Raw genomic sequence first — 19,408 nt, 5'->3', positions numbered from 1 at the left:
TACCCAGTGAATGTCAATATAGCGAAATATACTGACATAAGCTTTGCTTGTTCCTTTTGAGACAACACAGATGAAACAATGTTGCATCTCTTTTTTGAGTGTGAGAAGACAAAAATGTTTCTTAATGACTTAAATAATCATCTTTTTTAATTATTGTATTCCCTTACTGCAAAGGATTTTCTCTCTTATTATGATAACCCTGTGAACTACCCTTTGGAATTTGTTTTTTACTTTGCAATCAAAAATGTTCCTCCACAAACAAAAATGGCTACAGCCAGGGGACAGCCATCCTTCCATGTCTTTAAGCTAGAAATGGACTCGCTTCTTAATTGTCTTCGTTTGGTCAGAAAAAAAAAATGATAGACTTTTATGTCTCCTCCACACGGTTGTTAAAGAATACTTATTTCTTTCCTCTTTGTTTTGTTTTGTGATGTATTTTGTTTTATTTATTTTTCTCTGTTGCCATTGTTCATTGTCATTTGTCTGTGTATGTTTTAATGTACTGCTGTAACAATATAATGTATGATATTCTTTGTGTTGTTGTATCGTCACTATGCATCAATACATTACTTTTTTTTAAACACACACACTCACATCTTTTTGGTTTTTGCATCTCATTGTACTCTCCGACAATAAAGCCACCATAGCTGTAGACTTAAGGTGTATCTAGAATTTGGTGAATGTGTTGTAGCTTTGTAATGATAAAATGCTTAGTTTATGGCGCTTTTGTATGCCAATGAAGTTGACTGCCGGTCGTAGCATAATTAATAGGCTTCTTCAGACCTTGAATGCTAATAGAGCTGTTAGAGATAATGGCCAATCAACAGGGGATCATGCCCTGGCCGGTTCTATGGATTTTGGTGCACTAGGAAGTGCTTGATCCCCATGTTGGTCAACATGGTTTTACTGTATAACCAAGTGGTGAATGCAGTTTTTTTTCCCACTTAGATGGACCGAGAAATGGTCGTCTTTGTTTGTTTATTTGTTTTTTTTTAAGAGGTCAAACGGCATTGTTTTGGACTGATGGTGGTGCCAAACTATTGGAAGCCCGGGGTTTAAATTAAAGAAGACAGTAGACTAACTACTCAAATTAAGTTTGTGATCAGCAATATACAATATTAAAATGATAAACTAAAGTGAAAATATTCCTTTCCAAAGAATTGATGGGCTGGACAATCATATGTATACTATAATACCCCACCTCGCAGTGACGCAAGAAGTTATGAGTTATTACATGATGGAAAATTATCACAACAAAATATTGATAATTATAATTAACCTAACTGACTGGTTAGTATAATTCGACTTACTAAACCGTCGAATCGACTCAGATGTCAAACCGTGGGCTACGTACAATAAAAAAACGACCATATAAACTATGTTAAACTACGCTGGCAGCCTACTGGACTGACAGACATTTCCCTTCTGTGTGTTTTTCCCCTCCCCTTTTCCATGTCAATACAGTTTCCTGGGTAGGCCAGGACCTCCTTCCCAAATTTAACCCCTTGGGTGACTGGAGTTTCTACTTTATCCAAGTTTGCTAGCTACTTACTTTCTTGGCGGAGAGGAGAGATACAGTCGAGGGAGGCGACGTCAAGCAGTCCCTCGCGAAATGGTGTTGATGATAGAACAAACAGAACGAGTCCTCCCTCCGCTATCTACACCAGAAGTAATCAAGTCTGTGAAGAAAGATGCGAGGACATTTCAACCCAAGTAAGTTCGGCTAAAGCTCTTTAAGTGCAAGCGGCTTCATTCAAAGGCCTTGTTAGCCAACTAGGCTAGCTAGCCATATCTATTGTTTAATTTCTTCTCGTTACCTCAAGAGACATTGGACTTCTACAATAGGATAAAGCATCTTTTCTTAACATTTGATGACATTAGGTATTGGTTATTTATTTCTTGGTTGCGTTAACTAGCTACGCTACCTGGAAATTTGAACTTTTGTAAAAGAAAAACTTATTGCAAACGAACGGACAAACCTCTACCTTAGACTGTGCAAAAGTGTTATTTTATCCAGTCAGCAAGCAAACTATGAAACACGTTTTACTTTTGTAGTTAAATGAGGCTGTTTCTGTGAGTTTACCTTTTTTCCGTAAGCTCTAGACGCGTGGCACCTCTTCACTCTTTCACAACCCGACAACGCTTTGTTTTGCAATAAACAACTCCGCAAATGCAGTATTTCTCATGTCGTTTCATTACAAATAACCTACGCCAGAATACGGTGTGTTTCTGATCAGCTATATATGTTTAATGTCATGTATGTTATGCATATAGTTATATTTTTGCTATTATATTGTATTCATATGTATGTGTGTATATGTGTGTGTGTGTGTGTAATATATATATATATATATATATATATATATATATATATATATTACTGTGGATATGCAAGGACTGAAAATTGAGGGGACGTTTTGCATGGCAGTAAAATGTTCAGGAAAATTTATTTTTTTGCATGTTTAAGAGTGACATACATTACAAGAAAAGTGTGGTCACTGCGTGGTCATTGTTTTCAAGCCCCTTTCCTTCTGCCTCAATGTTCAGTTCCGAAGCCGAGACTGCAGAGGACAAGCAGAGGAGGCTTTGGAGGACGGGTGGGGAGACTCCCCTCTCCATGGACACCCCGGAGTCTGACACCTCTGAGAGCAAGAAAAAGCCTCCAATGATGAGGTATGTGTCCAGATCTGAGGAAAATTTGCTTTTTGTCCAGCCTGACTCATCCCGGGCCATCAGCTGGCTAGAGGCCAGCACCTCTATTTACCTGTCCTAAACAGAAGCCAGTCAACCATGCTCACACGGAGCGGAGCCATGCACACGTCAACGTGGCCATAAAGTGCTGGGTAGTCAAATATGTTACAACAGCAACTAATTGCTATGTGCTTCCAGTAACTCCAACCCCTGGTAGACTCTATAAAACTTAATCAGGATGTATTAGGGATGGTGATTAGAGTGCGTTGTTTACCTTAACAGTGATCTGTAGGTGCACGGCAGCTTTTTGTGTATACCTGCAGAAAGCTGATTGGAGTGTGTTTACAAACCCCTATGTCACTGTCCAAACACTTTGTTTTCTGTAACCTGGCCTTTTCAGTTCAGGTTTGGTTGAGAGAGGTAGAACATGCACAAATAAGTACTCGCCCATAGAAGAACTGATTCTGGGACCAGTCCAACTCGGATCAGGCTTCAGTCTTGGCCCAGTTCCGTAACAGTCAGAGGCTGATATAAGTGGGAAAGAAGCTTTCTTGGTCAGGTAAAACAAATTAGGTTGTTTTGACAGTATACATATATTCACACGAGGCACTTGGCAGATAAGGATTTTCCTTCCTGTTTTCAAATGATGTTTTTAGTGTGTTTGTCATGTGCTGCTACTGGCTATTTGCATGTAGTCAAATGCTTCACTGTGCAACTTGAGAAAGATTAGCAAAAAGCCACATTTGAGTTGGCTGTGCGCTTCTTTGTGAGATCCCACTGTTCGGAGCTCCACATTCCGTGCTGGAAATGTGATCTTTCTCGTTTGAAGTCGATGATCAGAAAAAAGGCTGTGCTCAATGCAGGTTTCCTTTGTTTGTTTTTGCAGGTTCAAGCCCATGGACCAGCTTTCCCCACTGCAAAGTCCAAGCGACAGCGAAACAAAGTTGGAAAGGAAAAAGTCTCAGTCGTCACAGGTTTGTTTGTGTCCGTGTGTCGCCAAAGGATCCTATTTTAGACCTCAGCTGACCGTGGGCCTGACTCTTCCTCAAACCTTTCAAGCATTTACACAAAAGACCACATAGAGTATGTGTGTCATAGGTGACCCACTCGTCACCTGTTAGTCACTATTGTCTGTTTTACAGGATGGAAAAATCCCACACATCACAAATACAATCTAGATTAAATGTGACAATTACGTGTAGGAAGAGTAATTTGTTTCAATTCCACTGTCCACGTTTTCATATCTATTTTTTTTTTATGCTCATGTTTTTGTTTGTATTTCCAAGTAGTCGTGAATGGAATACAAACTGACATACCACTCGCATCCCATGGCGTGTGTGTTTTTGTGTCAGCACATGTTCCTTGTGTAGAGTTTCTAATTACGGCAGTTGTTTATGACCTGTGCGTGTTGTACACTTTTTGTTTATTTATAGCACACTTGCTGACTCCCATTGGAAAGTCACATGCTGCACAGAGGCGATGGCATTTTCCACCTGTAGTTTTTTTTTTCCTGGGGTAATGAATGGGTGCGGGATTATTGAGGCGTTCAGATGGTCAAACACTTTGCCTGCGCTGGAGCTATTTGCACCTGTTATAAACAAGCTGCCAGTTGTAATCTCTCACTATAGGCTAAAATTGTCCTGACCAGTACAAAGCCATTTACTAACAACTTTATAAAGGCTGTAGTAAATAATTAACTGACCCGTATATCACAAAAGGTTCTAAATCGCTTGGAAGCCATGGCTCTGATAATAAATGTTAATTTCTTTGTAGGGTTCCAAAGCAAATGTACAGTTTCACAAAATCTTCAAGGAAATCAGCAAAGATGAACTACTCAAACAAAGTAAGTGCCCCCTAACCCACCTCAGTGCTCAGTATTATAGATTGACCATTGATTAGATTGTATAGACAGACTTCTGAAAATAGACCCCTCAAAATCAATTGCTTTATCACGCTTTCATTAGGATTTCTATACAGCAGACGTAATCCAATTGAGAGTAGGTGGATAGAGTTCTAGTGAATCATGTATAAAGGAAGTGAATAGGCTGTAATTGCTTCCTGTGCTGGGTGATATTTTGATGGGTGTTGATAAGAATTGTGTTCTGCTCAGCATCATAATGTCTGTGTGTTTGTCCTCAGGTTATACTTGTGCCTTGCAGAAAGATATCCTTTATCAGGGCAGACTGTTTGTCTCTGATAACTGGATCTGTTTTCATTCCAAAGTCTTTGGCAGAGACACCAAGGTAATTCAGCATTTTCCATGGATATCTTCGGTGTCCTTGTTTCGAATCTCTTTCCATTGATTTATTTATTTCTTTTTTAACTTCCTCTTCACTAGATTTCATTAGTTTTCCACCTGAGCCTTGATATTTGTTGGCACATTCTCGACCTGATGTCAAATGTAACATTTAAGCATTATATCATATGTAGCCAAATGTTTCTGAAGTATTGATTTGATTTCTCGGTCAACAGACTGTCATTCCTGCGCTCTCAGTAACTCTCATTAAGAAGACAAAAACTGCCATATTGGTGCCAAACGCCATTGTGATCGCCACAACTAGTGAAAGGGTGAGTGACCGTTGACTGCAACACGAATACAAATTAAGTCACTGTCCGTCAAAAGGCATCGCATGATGTACTATACTGTATTTATGTGATTTGTTGCTTTTATAACTTTATGTATGTCCTGTTGTATTTCAGCATATGTTTGTATCATTCCTCTCACGTGATGCCACCTACAAGCTCCTGAAATCCATCTGTATGCAGCTAGAAGTGAGTGCCATGCTATCAGTTAGGACACAGTGAATGTATGTTTGTTTACTCTTTGTTCCACGAAGAATTTATAATAGTACATGAACTACTGGCTCTTATGAGATGCCATTTCTGTCCGTCTCAATTTGTTACTGTTTATTTCACACAGGTTATGATGTCTCTTTAAGATGAGTCTTGTTGATTTCTTTTCACAGGGAGAGATCATAGGCTGCAGTCCCGTAACTTCGTCTGCAGAGAACAGCTTCAGAGCTGAATGCCCATCGTCACTTCCTCTGGTTAGTGTTAGTGTTAGTGTTAGTATCACCACTTCTTCTCCTGTTAAAGAGATACTTCCTCAAACCATAGAACATTACTGTGTTCAGTTCACCACCACATTGTCACTTTCTGAGTTACTTCTTATTTCCCTTGCAAACAAGATATTATCAACCAGCACAGCACCTCTTGTTTTCAAGTGCGGTCATCACACAACCTGTTCATTTAGCTTCCTTGTTTCCTTGGTGTGTGTGTGTGTGTGTGTGTGTGTGTGTGTGTCTGTGTGTTGTTCAGGATTTCTCGGCTGAATTCTCCGATTTGGATGGAGTTGTGCGCCAAAGGAGAAATGATATGCTTGAAAGCAGCAGCTCTGGCTCACAGACGCCAGACTATGAGAAAATGGCAGGTGGGTGGGATTTCACGCTATCTCGGTTAGAGGCGGTTTTTGGGAGGCTGGTCCCATGACAATCTGGTTTATGTTACACTTCCAAAAATGTCAGGGTCAAATCTGATATGCTCCTCCGGGTTATTCAAGTTATGTAACCATTATGATCACAGATATCAAATTAAAAAAAAATGCTAGCTTCAAGAGTTAATGATTGTTGTAGGACTTGAATTGTATATAGTAATACTTTATTTGTAACAAACTTGCAGTCCAAACTCATGTTCTAATTTCAGCTCTGATTGGGAGGATTTCAGACATTTTTTTTTTCTAGATCGTGTGGTTGAATGCCACAAGTACTGCATTGAAGATGAACATGGCAATCCCAAAAGCAAACATGTTATACTTAAAGATGTTTTTTAAAAAAACTACAAAATGTGAATTTCATAGTCCATGAGAATAGAATTGATTAAACACCACCCTTTTGTGTAGTCTATCTGTTTACACATGTATCCTTGCCAGACGGGTCTGGGAACTTTTAAAGCTTAATGGAACCAATTTCTCTGTTTAAATGGAACAATTTGTGTGTGTTTGTTTTAGAGTTCCCCAGCCTTCCAGAGAGTTTCCTAAACGTGGAGAAGAATGGCGAGGTGTCGGTGCATGCCGACGTTCACCTCCAGACACCCAGCTCGCGCCATGGGACCCAGCCCAATGGTGGGTAATGGCCTCCTAACGGCAGTTGCTCTTGACACCGTCACGCCACAGACGGAAATTTCCACTGTTTGTGTTTGGTCATTTACATACGCTCATCTTTGTCTTCGCCGTAGGCACCAGCAAGCCTGTTCTGGGAGAAGTACACCAAGACAAACCGTCGCAGCCATTGTCTCTTAACACACTTCTCCTGATTTACATGTTTCTGTGAGTAACAGTGTCACATTTATTGAAGTCAGCCTGTCAAAACAACGTCCAATTCCACCTGTATGACATGTCCAAACTTGCGAAGAGGTGTGGCCCTCAGTCTTGTATTAGTGTGGGAATTATCATTATCATTTTTTAATATATCTTGTATTTGATCTTGTTTTCTTTCCAGTGTGTGTGTCCTTGTCCTGTCTTCATGTTACATGGCCTTCAAGATTGTTGTTCTGGAACAGAGGCTGAATTCGCTGGGCTCAGTTGGAGAGTATCAACACAATGAGTAAGCACCCCCCCTCCCCCTTTCCCCAAGGAGTTGTTTGAGATGATGATACACAGGAAATCAGCCACAGCACTGGAGGTGGATGCTAGTCTTGTATAGTCTTATTGCTGACAGTCACGCTTTATTGAAAATGCTGCCCCGAGTCCTTTAGTTATGAAGGATCAAGAATTCATATCCTGTTGATGGTGTACCTTTTTGTTTTGGATTATCTGGGGCAAGAAATACCTCAGAGGCTTCACTCGAGTAGCCTTACAAAGTCACCAGGACTGCTGCTCAGATGACATACACAAAGACTGTTTGCAGAAAGAATGGAAAAATGATTAACTAGTCATAGCTTTTTGCATGTTAGCTTTTCCTCTTGTGTTTACTCTCTTTGTATTGAAGGCCTTATATTTCTGGTTGCAAATAATGAATGTGCTTTTGAGTGACTTTTTCTCCCTCTCCCTCTCTCTCTCTCAAACAAGAGTTTTACTGTTTAGCTTTGTGTGACCCATTGACTGAATATGCCCAAAGCACACATGTGCCTCAGATTATGCTGACATGTTCATGTCCATTTTAATTCAATTCTTTTCTCATTTTCTCAAATACATTAGAGGGTTTTTTTCCCCCCATCCATCTCATATAACCATCAAAGTTGTAACTTGTAACTGTATTTCCAGGAATGCTGTACACCATCGTACACACTCTGAGGTCAATGCAGAGATCTATGGAGAGCTGTCTACAAATCTTTTCAAACTTGAGAAGGTAGGCGGCAACAGAACAACTCAGGGGTTTACATTTCACTCTTCAATAGACCCAGCTATGTCATTGATGAACAACATGAACAAATATGACCGCTTCTTTCTACATACCATGCCATGTCTGGCTAACTCATTTGACTTGCTGAATAAAGGGCAGTGTGTGCTCACCGCACACATACTTTTACTTTCACTTTTTACATTACGACTTTGTTTGCTTGTACCATCCTTAAACAGACAAGCCTGTAGATCATCCATAAATTATATAAAGTATTGCGAAACCTCCAGTTCACAAGAGGACCTCTGAATGTCTCAACGCTTGTCTGCGTAAGATGTGACGTATGGGTAATAACTGTCGTTGTCACACTATCCTGGATTTTCAGAGCATTGAAGTGAGCACCTCCCCTTTAATAGCCCTAGCAGGTGAGGTCAGCAGTAATGGAAACTGTAGTAATTGCTCTAGCCACATTCAGGTATGGAGTGAAGGTATTAGACACGCATAACAGTAACAGCCAGACTGCCAGGGAGATAGCCAGACTGTGAGAACCGGATAGGCTTTCCTGCTTAAACATTTATAGTGACCATTCTCTCTCCTGAATAATGACTGCAAGGCTACCTTGTCTGCCGGTCTCATTGTTAAGGTCTGATTGATGTGTTCTCAGTATTTGTGTCGGAGGTGAAGTGTTGTGTCAAGTTCTCTGCAGATTTTTCTGTAACTGCTTCATTTTGTGCCCCCAGATTCAGAGGAACCTACGGAAGCTCCTAGAAGAAACCTGAAATACTTGATCTTGCCTGTAAATGTGATGCCTTCTTTACAAAACTTAGGGGGAAACATGCAAAGGCCATAGGTTTTTTTAATGAAGAGCATCCTCTGTTGTGCAATATGCAGTTTATTCTATCTTTCAACTCAGGACCACACAACACTTTGCATTTTTCACAATATGTTTCATTGATGGTAGAAGACCAGAAGACATAAGCTTTACTCACAGTACTGTAATGGGACTGTGCTTGGGTGTATAAATTGGTCCTAAGGACCTGCGATTTCCCCGTTTCATCAAAATTGGTCAAATCACAAAGGCCTGCTGTTCATATTTAACTTTGTTACATATTTCAGATGACAATAAAATATTTATAGTTTGCTTAAGTTCCTCTAATGATGCTTTAAGCAGCCTCCAAATAGATATCAGGCGACTCGCTTTTGGTTAAAGACAGCATTCAGTTATGTGGTACTTGTTAGCACAGCTTTGAGGTGACTGTTTTTTAATCTTTTATTTCAGTTGAATAAATCTTCTAGTCTAACATTTAACAAACTAATGTAAAGTTAGGGTCTTGCCTGGTAAACACTAAGTTGTCACTATTATATAGTCATTTAGCATTATTGTCTATATTAATGCTCACTTGGGTCTGAAGTTTCGAAAGGGGGAAATAATCCTTCATTTAGCATGACCAAACCACAGGCCTGTTATTCCCCCTAGTGGTAGGAAACCATTTCAACTTAGAGACTGAAAAAATGGCTGAGAAAATGAATTTTAGTTCGAACTTACCTATAAATTATTGACAATGTGTCTGTCTTAGAACTTACTTGACTGCACTAGATTTGTAAAAGATGAATTGTAAATTTGTAAACTTGACTAAATTTGACAAAAAAAATGGTTAGAGCCAGATATTACAAATGTCAAAATAGAGCACTATTGTCTCCTGGAGGTAAATGTGTAAAATTTGCACCTCAACTGAATTTTTTTGTATATGAATATACGTGAAGAATTTGGCCTTACAGATTTGCCAGTAATTGTCAGATAAGGGTAGAGTGTAATTTAAGTATGCTTAAATAAAAGTGTGTTGTAAGTCTGCTTCTGTGTTAGACCTGTTTGTGTCTATTTAGGTGTTCTATGTCTGCATCTCTCTTGACATTTACAGATATGTTTGATTCAAGACACTTGTTTCCAAAATAAAGGCATGATTTATTGTACAATGTACTAGATTGTAGAAGGCAGCTTAGTCAGGGAAGTGCTTAGAGAGGGAGAGAATGCACATTAATAGTTAATTGTTATTGACCTTTTCTATGACATCAGCATCTCTATACAAAAAAATTGCTAAATAGGAATAGATCTTCTAACATGTAAATCACAAAAAAAGAAAAAAGCATATTAACCATATCTTTCTTTTTTTTTTTTTAAAGTGGGAGTTCAAAGTTTGTAGTTGACCGAACATAACTATTGTATGACAATATGTATGACTGGACAAACAAAAACTAATTCTGAAGGCAAGTGAAATATCAAATGCAAGCAAGATTGTGTTAGATGCGTTAGATTTGTTATTGCTTTTCCAAGAGAGTGCAGTGTGCCGAGTTGAGGCATGTTGAAATCCAGATGGCGTCCACTTGAAGTCCTACTTCACTCGAATTTGATTCCCTGTGCCAGAGGAAGATCCTTACTGTAGTTGATTGTGCTGTGACAGAGGGAGGAATGAAAGAGTGAGAAAAAGGGGCAACCACTGTGATAAGTAAAATGCCTTCACGTGTGGTCCCTTAGATTCACAATCACAGTCTAGTCTAGTCTGTTAACATTACTCTCGCGCTCACTCCTCAGGGTATCACAAAGACAGACAGGAGATTGAAAGACAAAGAGAAAAGGGCCCCCTCCGTTTTGCGGTGGGCAAACTGAAATATTTCATGGCTGTGCAAGCTAGCACACAGTGTTCCCACACTCACCACGTGGATCTTCTCATGTATTGCTTCCAAGAGTCGCTTCCTGACTCCCTGCCTCCTCCTGTGTGTTTCTCACCACCTAGAGGCAAGACACACTCACGCATTGGCTCTGAGGTTACAGGAATTTCACACTCACGTGATTGCACTTGTTCTTATCATTCCTTCCTATATATGTGAATGATAATACAAAGTAGTCTGATTAATTGACTTTTGCAATAACACTTCAAGGAGGATCCATGAAAAATGTAGTATTCATTCCATCATTTCAAGTGACTAAACCTGAGTTTGTTGTTGCCATGGTCTTCAGGAAGTGGTTATAATCTTCGAGGCAAAATACTCACCAAAGGCTCCACCAATCTCAGCCCCGCTGGTTGGAATGTTGACGTTCACAATGCCACAGTCAGATCCTTTGGGCCTGCAGACACATCATGGCACAGAGGATGACAACCAAACAATCACCCTTAACTCTAGGTACATACTATACACACTGAAAAAACTTAAAAAAAAAAAAAAAAAAAACCTTACTCATTGAATCATAACTGTCTAAAAATCCAGACTATCTATGATTTCATGGCAAAGTGGCGAGACGGTAACAGTTGGCACCTGTTTTTGAACAGGCAAGTACACTTTGCATAAAAAAAAAAAAAACACCCTGGGACTCACCCGAGCCAGCGGAAGACCCTGCCCATGTCCTTAGTGAAGATGCTGCTGGAGAGGCCCTGCTTGACCTCGTTGTTCCAGGCGAAGGCCTCCTCCTCAGTCTGTGGAGGATAGGACAGAGAGGATGGTGAATGCAGACCCACACAACCTCATGCAGGCTCCAACTCTCTCTATGTACGCCCACAGGCAACACCCATGTGTTTGCTGCATGGGTTGCCAAGATACCGCTCACTGATGGTGCAATCCAGAATTCATGAATTTATCCTTACCAACACAAGACACAGTTTCTTGTGTTGAAAACTGGTATGGGGTGGGGTGAGGAAAGGAGGAAAACGACTAGATGTACCGCAGAGCGGTGCGCAAGATGACCGCCGCATTAAATGAGAGAATGAGGAAGAACTAAGTGAATTAAGATATTTCCCGTTCCAAGAGAAGTGTGTTATCTTGAATGATTACATTTCTGACAATAATAGACTAAAAGGTTTGTTGTATACAATTTAAACAAAAGTTCGATGTGGTGGCTTTACATTGATAGAGTGTGACCGGTCTAGTGAATATGAGGATGAACGTGACTTTATAAAAGAACAATATGAACTGAATTGTATTCATTGATTGTTCAACTGTACTTGGCATTTATTCATTAAGTTTTGAAAAATATGCAAACACATAACAAAACTTGAGATTATTAGTTGAAGGCAAGAATATGTTTGATTACAATAGTAATTGTAGAGTAAATCCTAGGTCTAAAAGTAGACATTTATAACAGGACAGGGGTATACACCTAGCCTGGATACCAGACCGAACTTAGCCCCGGCCACAACATTTGAAGTCGGGAAGTTCGGTTTTTGCCTTCCTTCCTACGGGATCAGGTAAAAGTTTAATTTATCAGCTGGCCCTGGTCACATACTACGTTTCTCTGATTGGTTGTAGGTAACCAATTGAGCGAAGAGGCATTTTTTCCTCCTGGTTCGGTTGAAACACGCCCCATAATCACAGCCCAATGGAGCGGTATCAGACTCATATTCTGACTAGAATTATGAGTATGACATAGTCAGGCTAGTATACACCATCATAAGTTTAAATATAGCATTTAAATAAGCAGCGATCATCAGGGTCCAAGCAGAATCTGAACATGTAGCTTGTTATAATGACATTTTATGGCGGATTTGTTTGAAATTGGGTAAATGGCTTCAATATGCCATTATGAATGAGCCTACACAATGTCATTAGGATTCGCCATTCACACAGCCATGTACTGGCTACTGAATTTTGACTGGCCGTTGGCAGCCATTTTGTTGAATGAGCTGAATAGACCTTCAGGAGATGTTAGCAAATGTAGCCAAGTGTAAGCATACCAAATTTAAAAACCTTATCTTAAGCGGCTGTTGATATATTGAAATGTGTCAGTTCCAGCGCTCCCTATGGTTGAAATTTGGCAAAGAATGTGGTAGTCACATGGTGCCAAATTTTGTGAAGTTTGCTAACCAATATCTTGTAATGTAAAATTTCAAAGTGCTAGAAGAGGAACAACTAGAACAACGATAAGTAAGAGATGAGAAGAGTAAGAAAAAAAACTTTGACAACTTTGATATGATAATTCTAGACCAACCTTAAACTTGAGGACGTAGAGGATGGGGACAAAGGTCTCTGTGTGGACAATGGGGGCGTCGTGGGCTAGCCCTGTGATAATAGTGGGCTCAACGTAGTTTCCTGGGCGATCCATTACCTGTTCAATGGATTAAATTATATAACATTATCCATCATTAGCCACAATAGGGATGACGGCTGTGTCTGAGTGAATGGTACCATCCCATTCATGTATTACATAATAGTAAATAATTTAATGACTGCTTTAAAATGACATATTTTTCATGGTAGTAGAGCCTTGAAAAACCTTATTTGTGAGATGAGAAGAAAAGATAATTGCGTAATGGACAAATGCAAAGCCTGGATGCTGAGTGGACCGAGTTCTGACCGTACCTTTCCTCCGCACACCACTGTTCCACCCTGCTGCTTGGCCTGCTCGATAGCAGCAAGGTACTGGTCCACGGCTTGCTTGGTGTGAAGAGGCCCATACAGAGTGCTGGCTGTAGGAAGACAGTTACAATCAGAATTTCTTGGCTTTCACACCTGTGGTGCATTCTTTCTTTCTCTCTCTCTCTCTCTCTCTCTCTCATATATAGTGGTTGCTCAACAATGCTTTAAGGAAATGCAGCCCTGGCGAGTCCAATCACACTATTGAAGGAGCTACAGGTTGGCTTATGGAAATTAAAAAGAGACACTCACGGTCCCAAGGGTCTCCGATGCGGACTTGTTTGTAGGCTTTGGCTATCCTCTCCACCACTTCATCATGGACGCTGTCGTGCAGCATCTAGGCGAGACACACCGTTGAAGATGATTACGTAACTCAACGCACCTTATGCAACAAAACATTACGCTAACTCTATTTTACAACCTCATGAGCACACAGAGTAATTGATGTTTTCCATGTTGGTGTAGAAGGTTAATTAGAGTAATGAAAGTGAATGGAGAGCAGGGAGTGGGTGTAGCAGGGGTGGTGTCCTGATGTGAGGAGGGCTATAATCTCACCAGTCTCCTGGTGGTGGTGCAGCGCTGCCCAGCAGTGCCCACAGCAGCAAAGACCGCACCCGGCACCACCAGGTTCAGGTCAGCATCCTCAAAGACTGCATCAGGGAAACACAACAGTTGGATGCAGTACTGTAATGATACAGTTTTGCAGGAGTGGGACAGGATCTATGTGGGAGCTTGCCTGGAAAATCAATTGCGCAAACCAGGGAGTGCACCATTGCATTATTCAGACTTACCGATAATGGCGTTGTTCCCACCAAGCTCCAGCAACTGACGACCTGGAAGGAATTAAGGATGTTTATTTAGCAATGGTGTTCTTGGCAGCAAATATCAATATGATTGCCTAATTCTCCAACAAATGCTCTAAATGTGTGTGTGGGTGGGGGGAGAACAGGCCTTCAGCGAGTTTAGGGGGCTGCCTTAAAGCCTCAGGGTGGTAAAACAATCAGTAACCGCTTAAATCAGTAGAGCAAAAATGCCTGGGAAACTCACCAAACCTCTCTTGGACCATCATAGATACCATCTTGCCTACATTTGTGCTGCCAGTGAAGGACACCAGATTCACACGCTCATCTTTGGCCATCGCTGTGCTGTAGAGAGTACAGAACATTAAGGATGGGGTATGGACACAGCTAATTGCTTATAAAAGTCCTCTCTATGGACACATCGCACGTCAGATTTATTTTTAGCTTTAACATCTCAAAGAGAATGCAATTTGAAAAATGTCATTAAATAATCAGACATACCCAATATCAGCACCACCACAGGTCATAGAACAGATGGCACCAGGGAGGTTGTTCTTCTCCAGCACCTCAGCTACAATTCTGCACAGTTCAAAAACATTACAAATAACAGTTATGAATAATTGAAGCACTGACTACATGTTTGCGTATCTTATATTTTGACAGCGAATCAGTGTGTGTCTCCCCACCAGATTGTTCGACAACAGTCTCACTTACTTGGTTACAGCAACACTTGTAAGAGGGGTTGTAGGGGCTCCTTTCCTGTTGAAAATCAACACACATTTTCATATGAATGCATGTGAAGACTGGGTCAGTGTAAGTGCAGGAAATCAAGTGGATTATGACACTGAGCGTCCACCAAACAGATGTAAAATTAGAATAAGTACATTTCACATACAAGACACAGATGCTCCCATCTGAGGAGAAAATGCTAACTCTCAAGGATGGAGATTGCGTGATTAATCTCACCAGAGACAGACGTTGCCACAGATGAGGGCGATGGCGTTGTTCCAACCGTAGACAGCCACAGGGAAGTTGAAGGCCGTGATGATTCCCACCATACCCACAGGGTTCCACTGTTCAATCAAGGCATGGCCCGGTCCTACAGAAACAGCAACACAGTCTACAGTCCCCTCTCAAGTACCCCATAGTCTTAAGGGAGCACATATATGCTTGACAAAATGGACCATTAAAATTGGTCACCTCCAAGAAACCTCCAGAGGTTCAAATGGTTTGTGACTCATGAGAGGTGGAGCATGGTAGGCATGGTGGAGATGAAGCGCTGGAATATGCTTAAAATACCGATGGCACTGACACAAGGCACACCTACGCAGCTTTTTAACTCAAAAGCTTTTCATATCTTTAGAATAGTGCTGCACGATTCCATTTCATCTGAACTGCAAAAGGTTGCGATGTATTTAAATAAATAAAAAGTGTGCGTGTGTAAGCGTGACAATATGACCTTCACAATTCGTGAAACTCTACTTGAGAATAAAACTTTCCATTTAAAAAAATAATTGCATCCATTGCAATTACTGAGTTGATGTAAAACTAAAAAGGTTATGTAAAATCCCTCAAATTAGGCGACTCAGTCTTACAATGCCAAGTCTCATGTAACAGCTTCAACACCCAGTCACCATCACACACATAACGGGCAACACTCACTCTCTGAAGGAAGGACTGGACCGCCAATCATGCGAGACAAGCCAACAGCATAGTCACAAACGTCAACGTACTCCTGCACCTCCCCGACACCCTCTACATAGATCTTCCCCATCTCCAGCGAAACCTGTGTGGGAGAAATATAACTACTTTAGTTTATAGACAAAACCACACACACTGAACACAGATAGTTGCAATACAACTCTTTTTCATTACATTGCTTTAAACTGACTCATGAACTTTGATTTCACACACTGAATAGATGAAGAACCAAAGGGGTTAACTGCCTGGGCCATTAGGCCAGACATGAGCATTGTTCTGATACAAAGCAAAGAAAGACAAGATGATCACAGCTCTTATAGCGCTCAAGAGGAGGCCTCCTCACCAAGCTGCCCAGGACTTTGATCTTCTGCCGCAACGCATCACCAATTTGCCTCACGATTTCACCTCGTTTGGGAGCAGGAATCTTGACGAGGGGAGAGAGGATTTAGAGAAGGACAGCGAGAGTTAGTCAGGGGGTGTGGACACTAAAGCAACTAGTGATTTGCTTTGCATTTCCATTTCAGTCAGGGCAGTTTATATCTCTTCAATAGATTTGATTGGCTTTAGAATGTAAATGGTCATATGGTTTAGTGCATGTATAGGGAACAGTGACCTGTAGAGGAAATGAAAAAACTCAAGGATATAATTACAGATTCAGATTGGTGAGCAGTAACTGAATGCATATGGGCAAACAGCAACAACATCTGGAAAAAACAGTCGATCTGGACAAAAACTAACGATTTGCAAATAGACATTTGTGTGTGGAGAACAGTAGTTCATGGGCAAGTTAAAAGTTTTCTTAATTCTAAAAATCACATAAGTAGACCAGAGCACTGCTTTACCTTGCTCTATGTCTCTTAGTGCAACCAGAGATACAAGACACTGTCTCAAAGCAAACTGTGTATAAAACAGGTGGGAGGACAACCATTTGGTATATTGGTTTAAATGTGGGTAAGAACTATTACCCTGTTCAGAGGTTGTGGTCTTTCAAAACCAATCTCAAAGAGAAGGCTGAGCTAGGTCTAAAGGAGCCACGTCTCTACTTACATCAGCCCAGACTTTCCATGCCTCTGTGGCCTTCTTCACAGTCTCCTCATACTCTGCCAAGGTTGCCTTGAGAAAAAAGGGGACAAAACACAGTCGTGATGAAAGTAACAATGACAGAAATACTTCTTTGCGGTCTTCACATCTTATCAAGCAGATAAGATGGTTCGATTTTTACAGCAATTTAAGTCAATCGCATTATAAATTAAATTAATTAATTCAATGACATTGAATGAGGTGCATTTTGTATGTGCAATAAATAGCTTCAGTGACTAAAAAGTAGAACATACAGTTTGGGAAAAACCTAACTTTGTGGTGGTTAAAGTACCAAATACCAAAGTATAAATGTTATTGCGTCACCAAAAAAAAAATGTATTCAAAAGTTGTACCTGACCATAATACGACCTTTAGGTTCTAACAGCAACTTCACTCATAATGCAAATCAATTAATTGATGACATCAAATTTGGTGTATAATAAAAAAAGCTGTTGATTGAAGAGTAAAACACAACACTGTCTTCAAAACACAAATATCTATTGTACAAAGTTGGCCAAAGGAAAAAGAAAATGCATTCAGTACCTGGCGCACTCTAGCAATTGGTTCGTTGTTGGCAGGACAATATGAAGTGACGACCTTGGAGGGAAGCACAACAGTTATACATAACCACAATAGCAGCGTAAATAGACAATTTAATTTAAGTAGCATTTTTATGTGATTATTTGCAAAGACGAGGCATAGAGCAAGGCAAATGACAAATTACATACCAATATAAACTTTAAAGTCAATCCACTCAACCATACTTAGCCGTTTATAAAACCTATTTCGAAGTAGTGCAGTGTTGGCCGCTAGAGGGATCCTTCAGAAAATGAATGACTAGTTCACGTTCCCCAGGCTAGCTGAAATTGCTAACGTTACTATAAAACTAAAAGCATGCCTTTTACCCCTTACTTTCCAACTTTCAACCTGTCGGCAACTGTTTGATAAAATGGTGCTGTTTTCAAAGACAACACGTTAAATATAACCTTAAAATGCAGTGAACAGATGTTCTTAAAATAACGTTAGCATTCTTGTTGAACTTTTCTGCAAAGCCACGAAGATGAAATCCATTGTCGCCAGCTAATGTCATTAACTTTGTTCACATAAGTTTCAGCTGACAAAAAAAAATGGCATGGCATGTCATCTACCGAGACTAGTAGAACTCCTCAAAAGCATAAAGTAATTATTCGTCATCTTAGCAAGTTCAATATCTCCCCAAATTATAGGTCAAATAACCAGCCTGGCCTTTTCAATGCTAGCTGCATCGCTAGCTAGTCAACTAACCAGTAACTAATGTCACAACAGTTGGAATGTGAAGCAATGCAACAGGTGAGCATAGTTAGATGTGCAACTACTAGGCCACGGTGCACATTCGTCAAGTCACCCGCTCAACCTATTGTTCATTGAAGTAATTTTGTGAGTCGTGGTTGCGAGGCCTTTGCCACTTGGGTTCTACAACCATCTTTTAAAATGTATATTTAGAAAGCGAGCATGTGCCTAATCTTCTTGTCTTACCTCACCCTTGCCTCCCCAGGTCCCGTTGTAAACACCGTCATTGTCTTCTTTGAGACCTAGTTCTTTCAGCCATGCGTATTTCGGCTGGTTAATGAGGAGTGTAGACATGGCTGCAGCAGGTCGAAAACTAAGCGAATAGACCTTTTTCCTGAGGGCAATGTGTCTTCCGACAGTCAGAACAAGCGTGCGCTGCATGGTTGGCGGAGGGGGTGCAATAAAGAGGACGTTCAACGTCGGACGCCGATATGCGCCATCCCTCAGACAGGTTGACAGTCATGATTGGTCAAAAAGTGACTCTCCCCTCTTGCTGGCTGTCAACGTGGTAAAGATATTTGTGTAAACTTTTTCTGAAGTTGTTGGTGGTAGTCCTCCACTGATTTTGACATATCTCTGGCTTCCAGTGCCATTGGTGGTCTACTTATTTAGTCTTTGCATAACTATACATTCAATTGTTAATTAATTCATACATTGTATTACATGCATTCATATTCACACAGACATGTTGCCACGGTGTTACTTGTATGGCAGAAATGACACAATGTTTAATAAATGATAAATGTAGCCATAATTAGAATACATCGTTTCAGTCAGAAAATTTGACTGAACAATAATATAATTGTATGACTAAATAATAAAATAATTAAATCTTGGGGTCATGGACGTTCTTCGTGGTTCATATAAATTGTACAATCTTCGAGGTATGTTACGGTAAGAATGGACGTTCGTCGTGGTTTGTATAAATAGCACAATCTTCGAGGTATGCTAGGGTAAGAACGGACGCTCGTCGTGGTTCATATAAAAAGCACAATCTTCGAGGTATGTTACGGTAAGAATGGACATTCGTCGTGGTTGATATAGATAGCACAATCTTCGTGGTATTAT

At 40.4% G+C, this 19,408-nt stretch overlaps 2 protein-coding genes across 2 annotated transcripts; one reads left to right on the top strand and one right to left on the bottom strand.

The window, feature by feature from the left end:
- The first annotated feature begins 1,490 nt into the window (after window positions 1-1,490).
- gramd2b (GRAM domain containing 2B) lies at window positions 1,491-9,879 on the top strand. Its single transcript, XM_012815769.2, has 14 exons — window positions 1,491-1,713; window positions 2,548-2,673; window positions 3,578-3,665; window positions 4,465-4,534; window positions 4,831-4,934; window positions 5,164-5,259; window positions 5,392-5,463; window positions 5,658-5,738; window positions 6,010-6,121; window positions 6,698-6,811; window positions 6,925-7,015; window positions 7,188-7,292; window positions 7,952-8,036; window positions 8,768-9,879. The coding sequence occupies exons 1-14, from the start codon at window positions 1,613-1,615 to the stop codon at window positions 8,804-8,806; spliced, it is 1,284 nt and encodes a 427-aa protein (XP_012671223.1). The 5' UTR covers window positions 1,491-1,612; the 3' UTR covers window positions 8,807-9,879.
- A 90-nt stretch (window positions 9,880-9,969) lies between these two features.
- Window positions 9,970-18,759, bottom strand: aldh7a1 (aldehyde dehydrogenase 7 family, member A1). Its single transcript, XM_012815761.2, has 18 exons — window positions 18,527-18,759; window positions 17,555-17,608; window positions 16,979-17,044; window positions 16,275-16,355; window positions 15,893-16,016; window positions 15,197-15,329; window positions 14,945-14,989; window positions 14,732-14,809; window positions 14,478-14,575; window positions 14,222-14,263; window positions 13,986-14,080; window positions 13,683-13,767; window positions 13,377-13,483; window positions 13,006-13,122; window positions 11,400-11,497; window positions 11,078-11,151; window positions 10,740-10,815; window positions 9,970-10,477 (listed from the first exon to the last, which is right to left on the bottom strand). The coding sequence occupies exons 1-18, from the start codon at window positions 18,719-18,721 to the stop codon at window positions 10,423-10,425; spliced, it is 1,623 nt and encodes a 540-aa protein (XP_012671215.1). The 5' UTR covers window positions 18,722-18,759; the 3' UTR covers window positions 9,970-10,422.
- Between the last annotated feature and the right edge of the window lie 649 nt (window positions 18,760-19,408).

Source organism: Clupea harengus, chromosome 12 (genome assembly GCF_900700415.2).
Source record: "Clupea harengus chromosome 12, Ch_v2.0.2, whole genome shotgun sequence".
NCBI lineage: Eukaryota > Metazoa > Chordata > Actinopteri > Clupeiformes > Clupeidae > Clupea > Clupea harengus.
The sequence above is the reverse complement of the archived record's forward strand: the minus strand, read 5'-3'. Positions and strand labels throughout refer to the sequence as shown.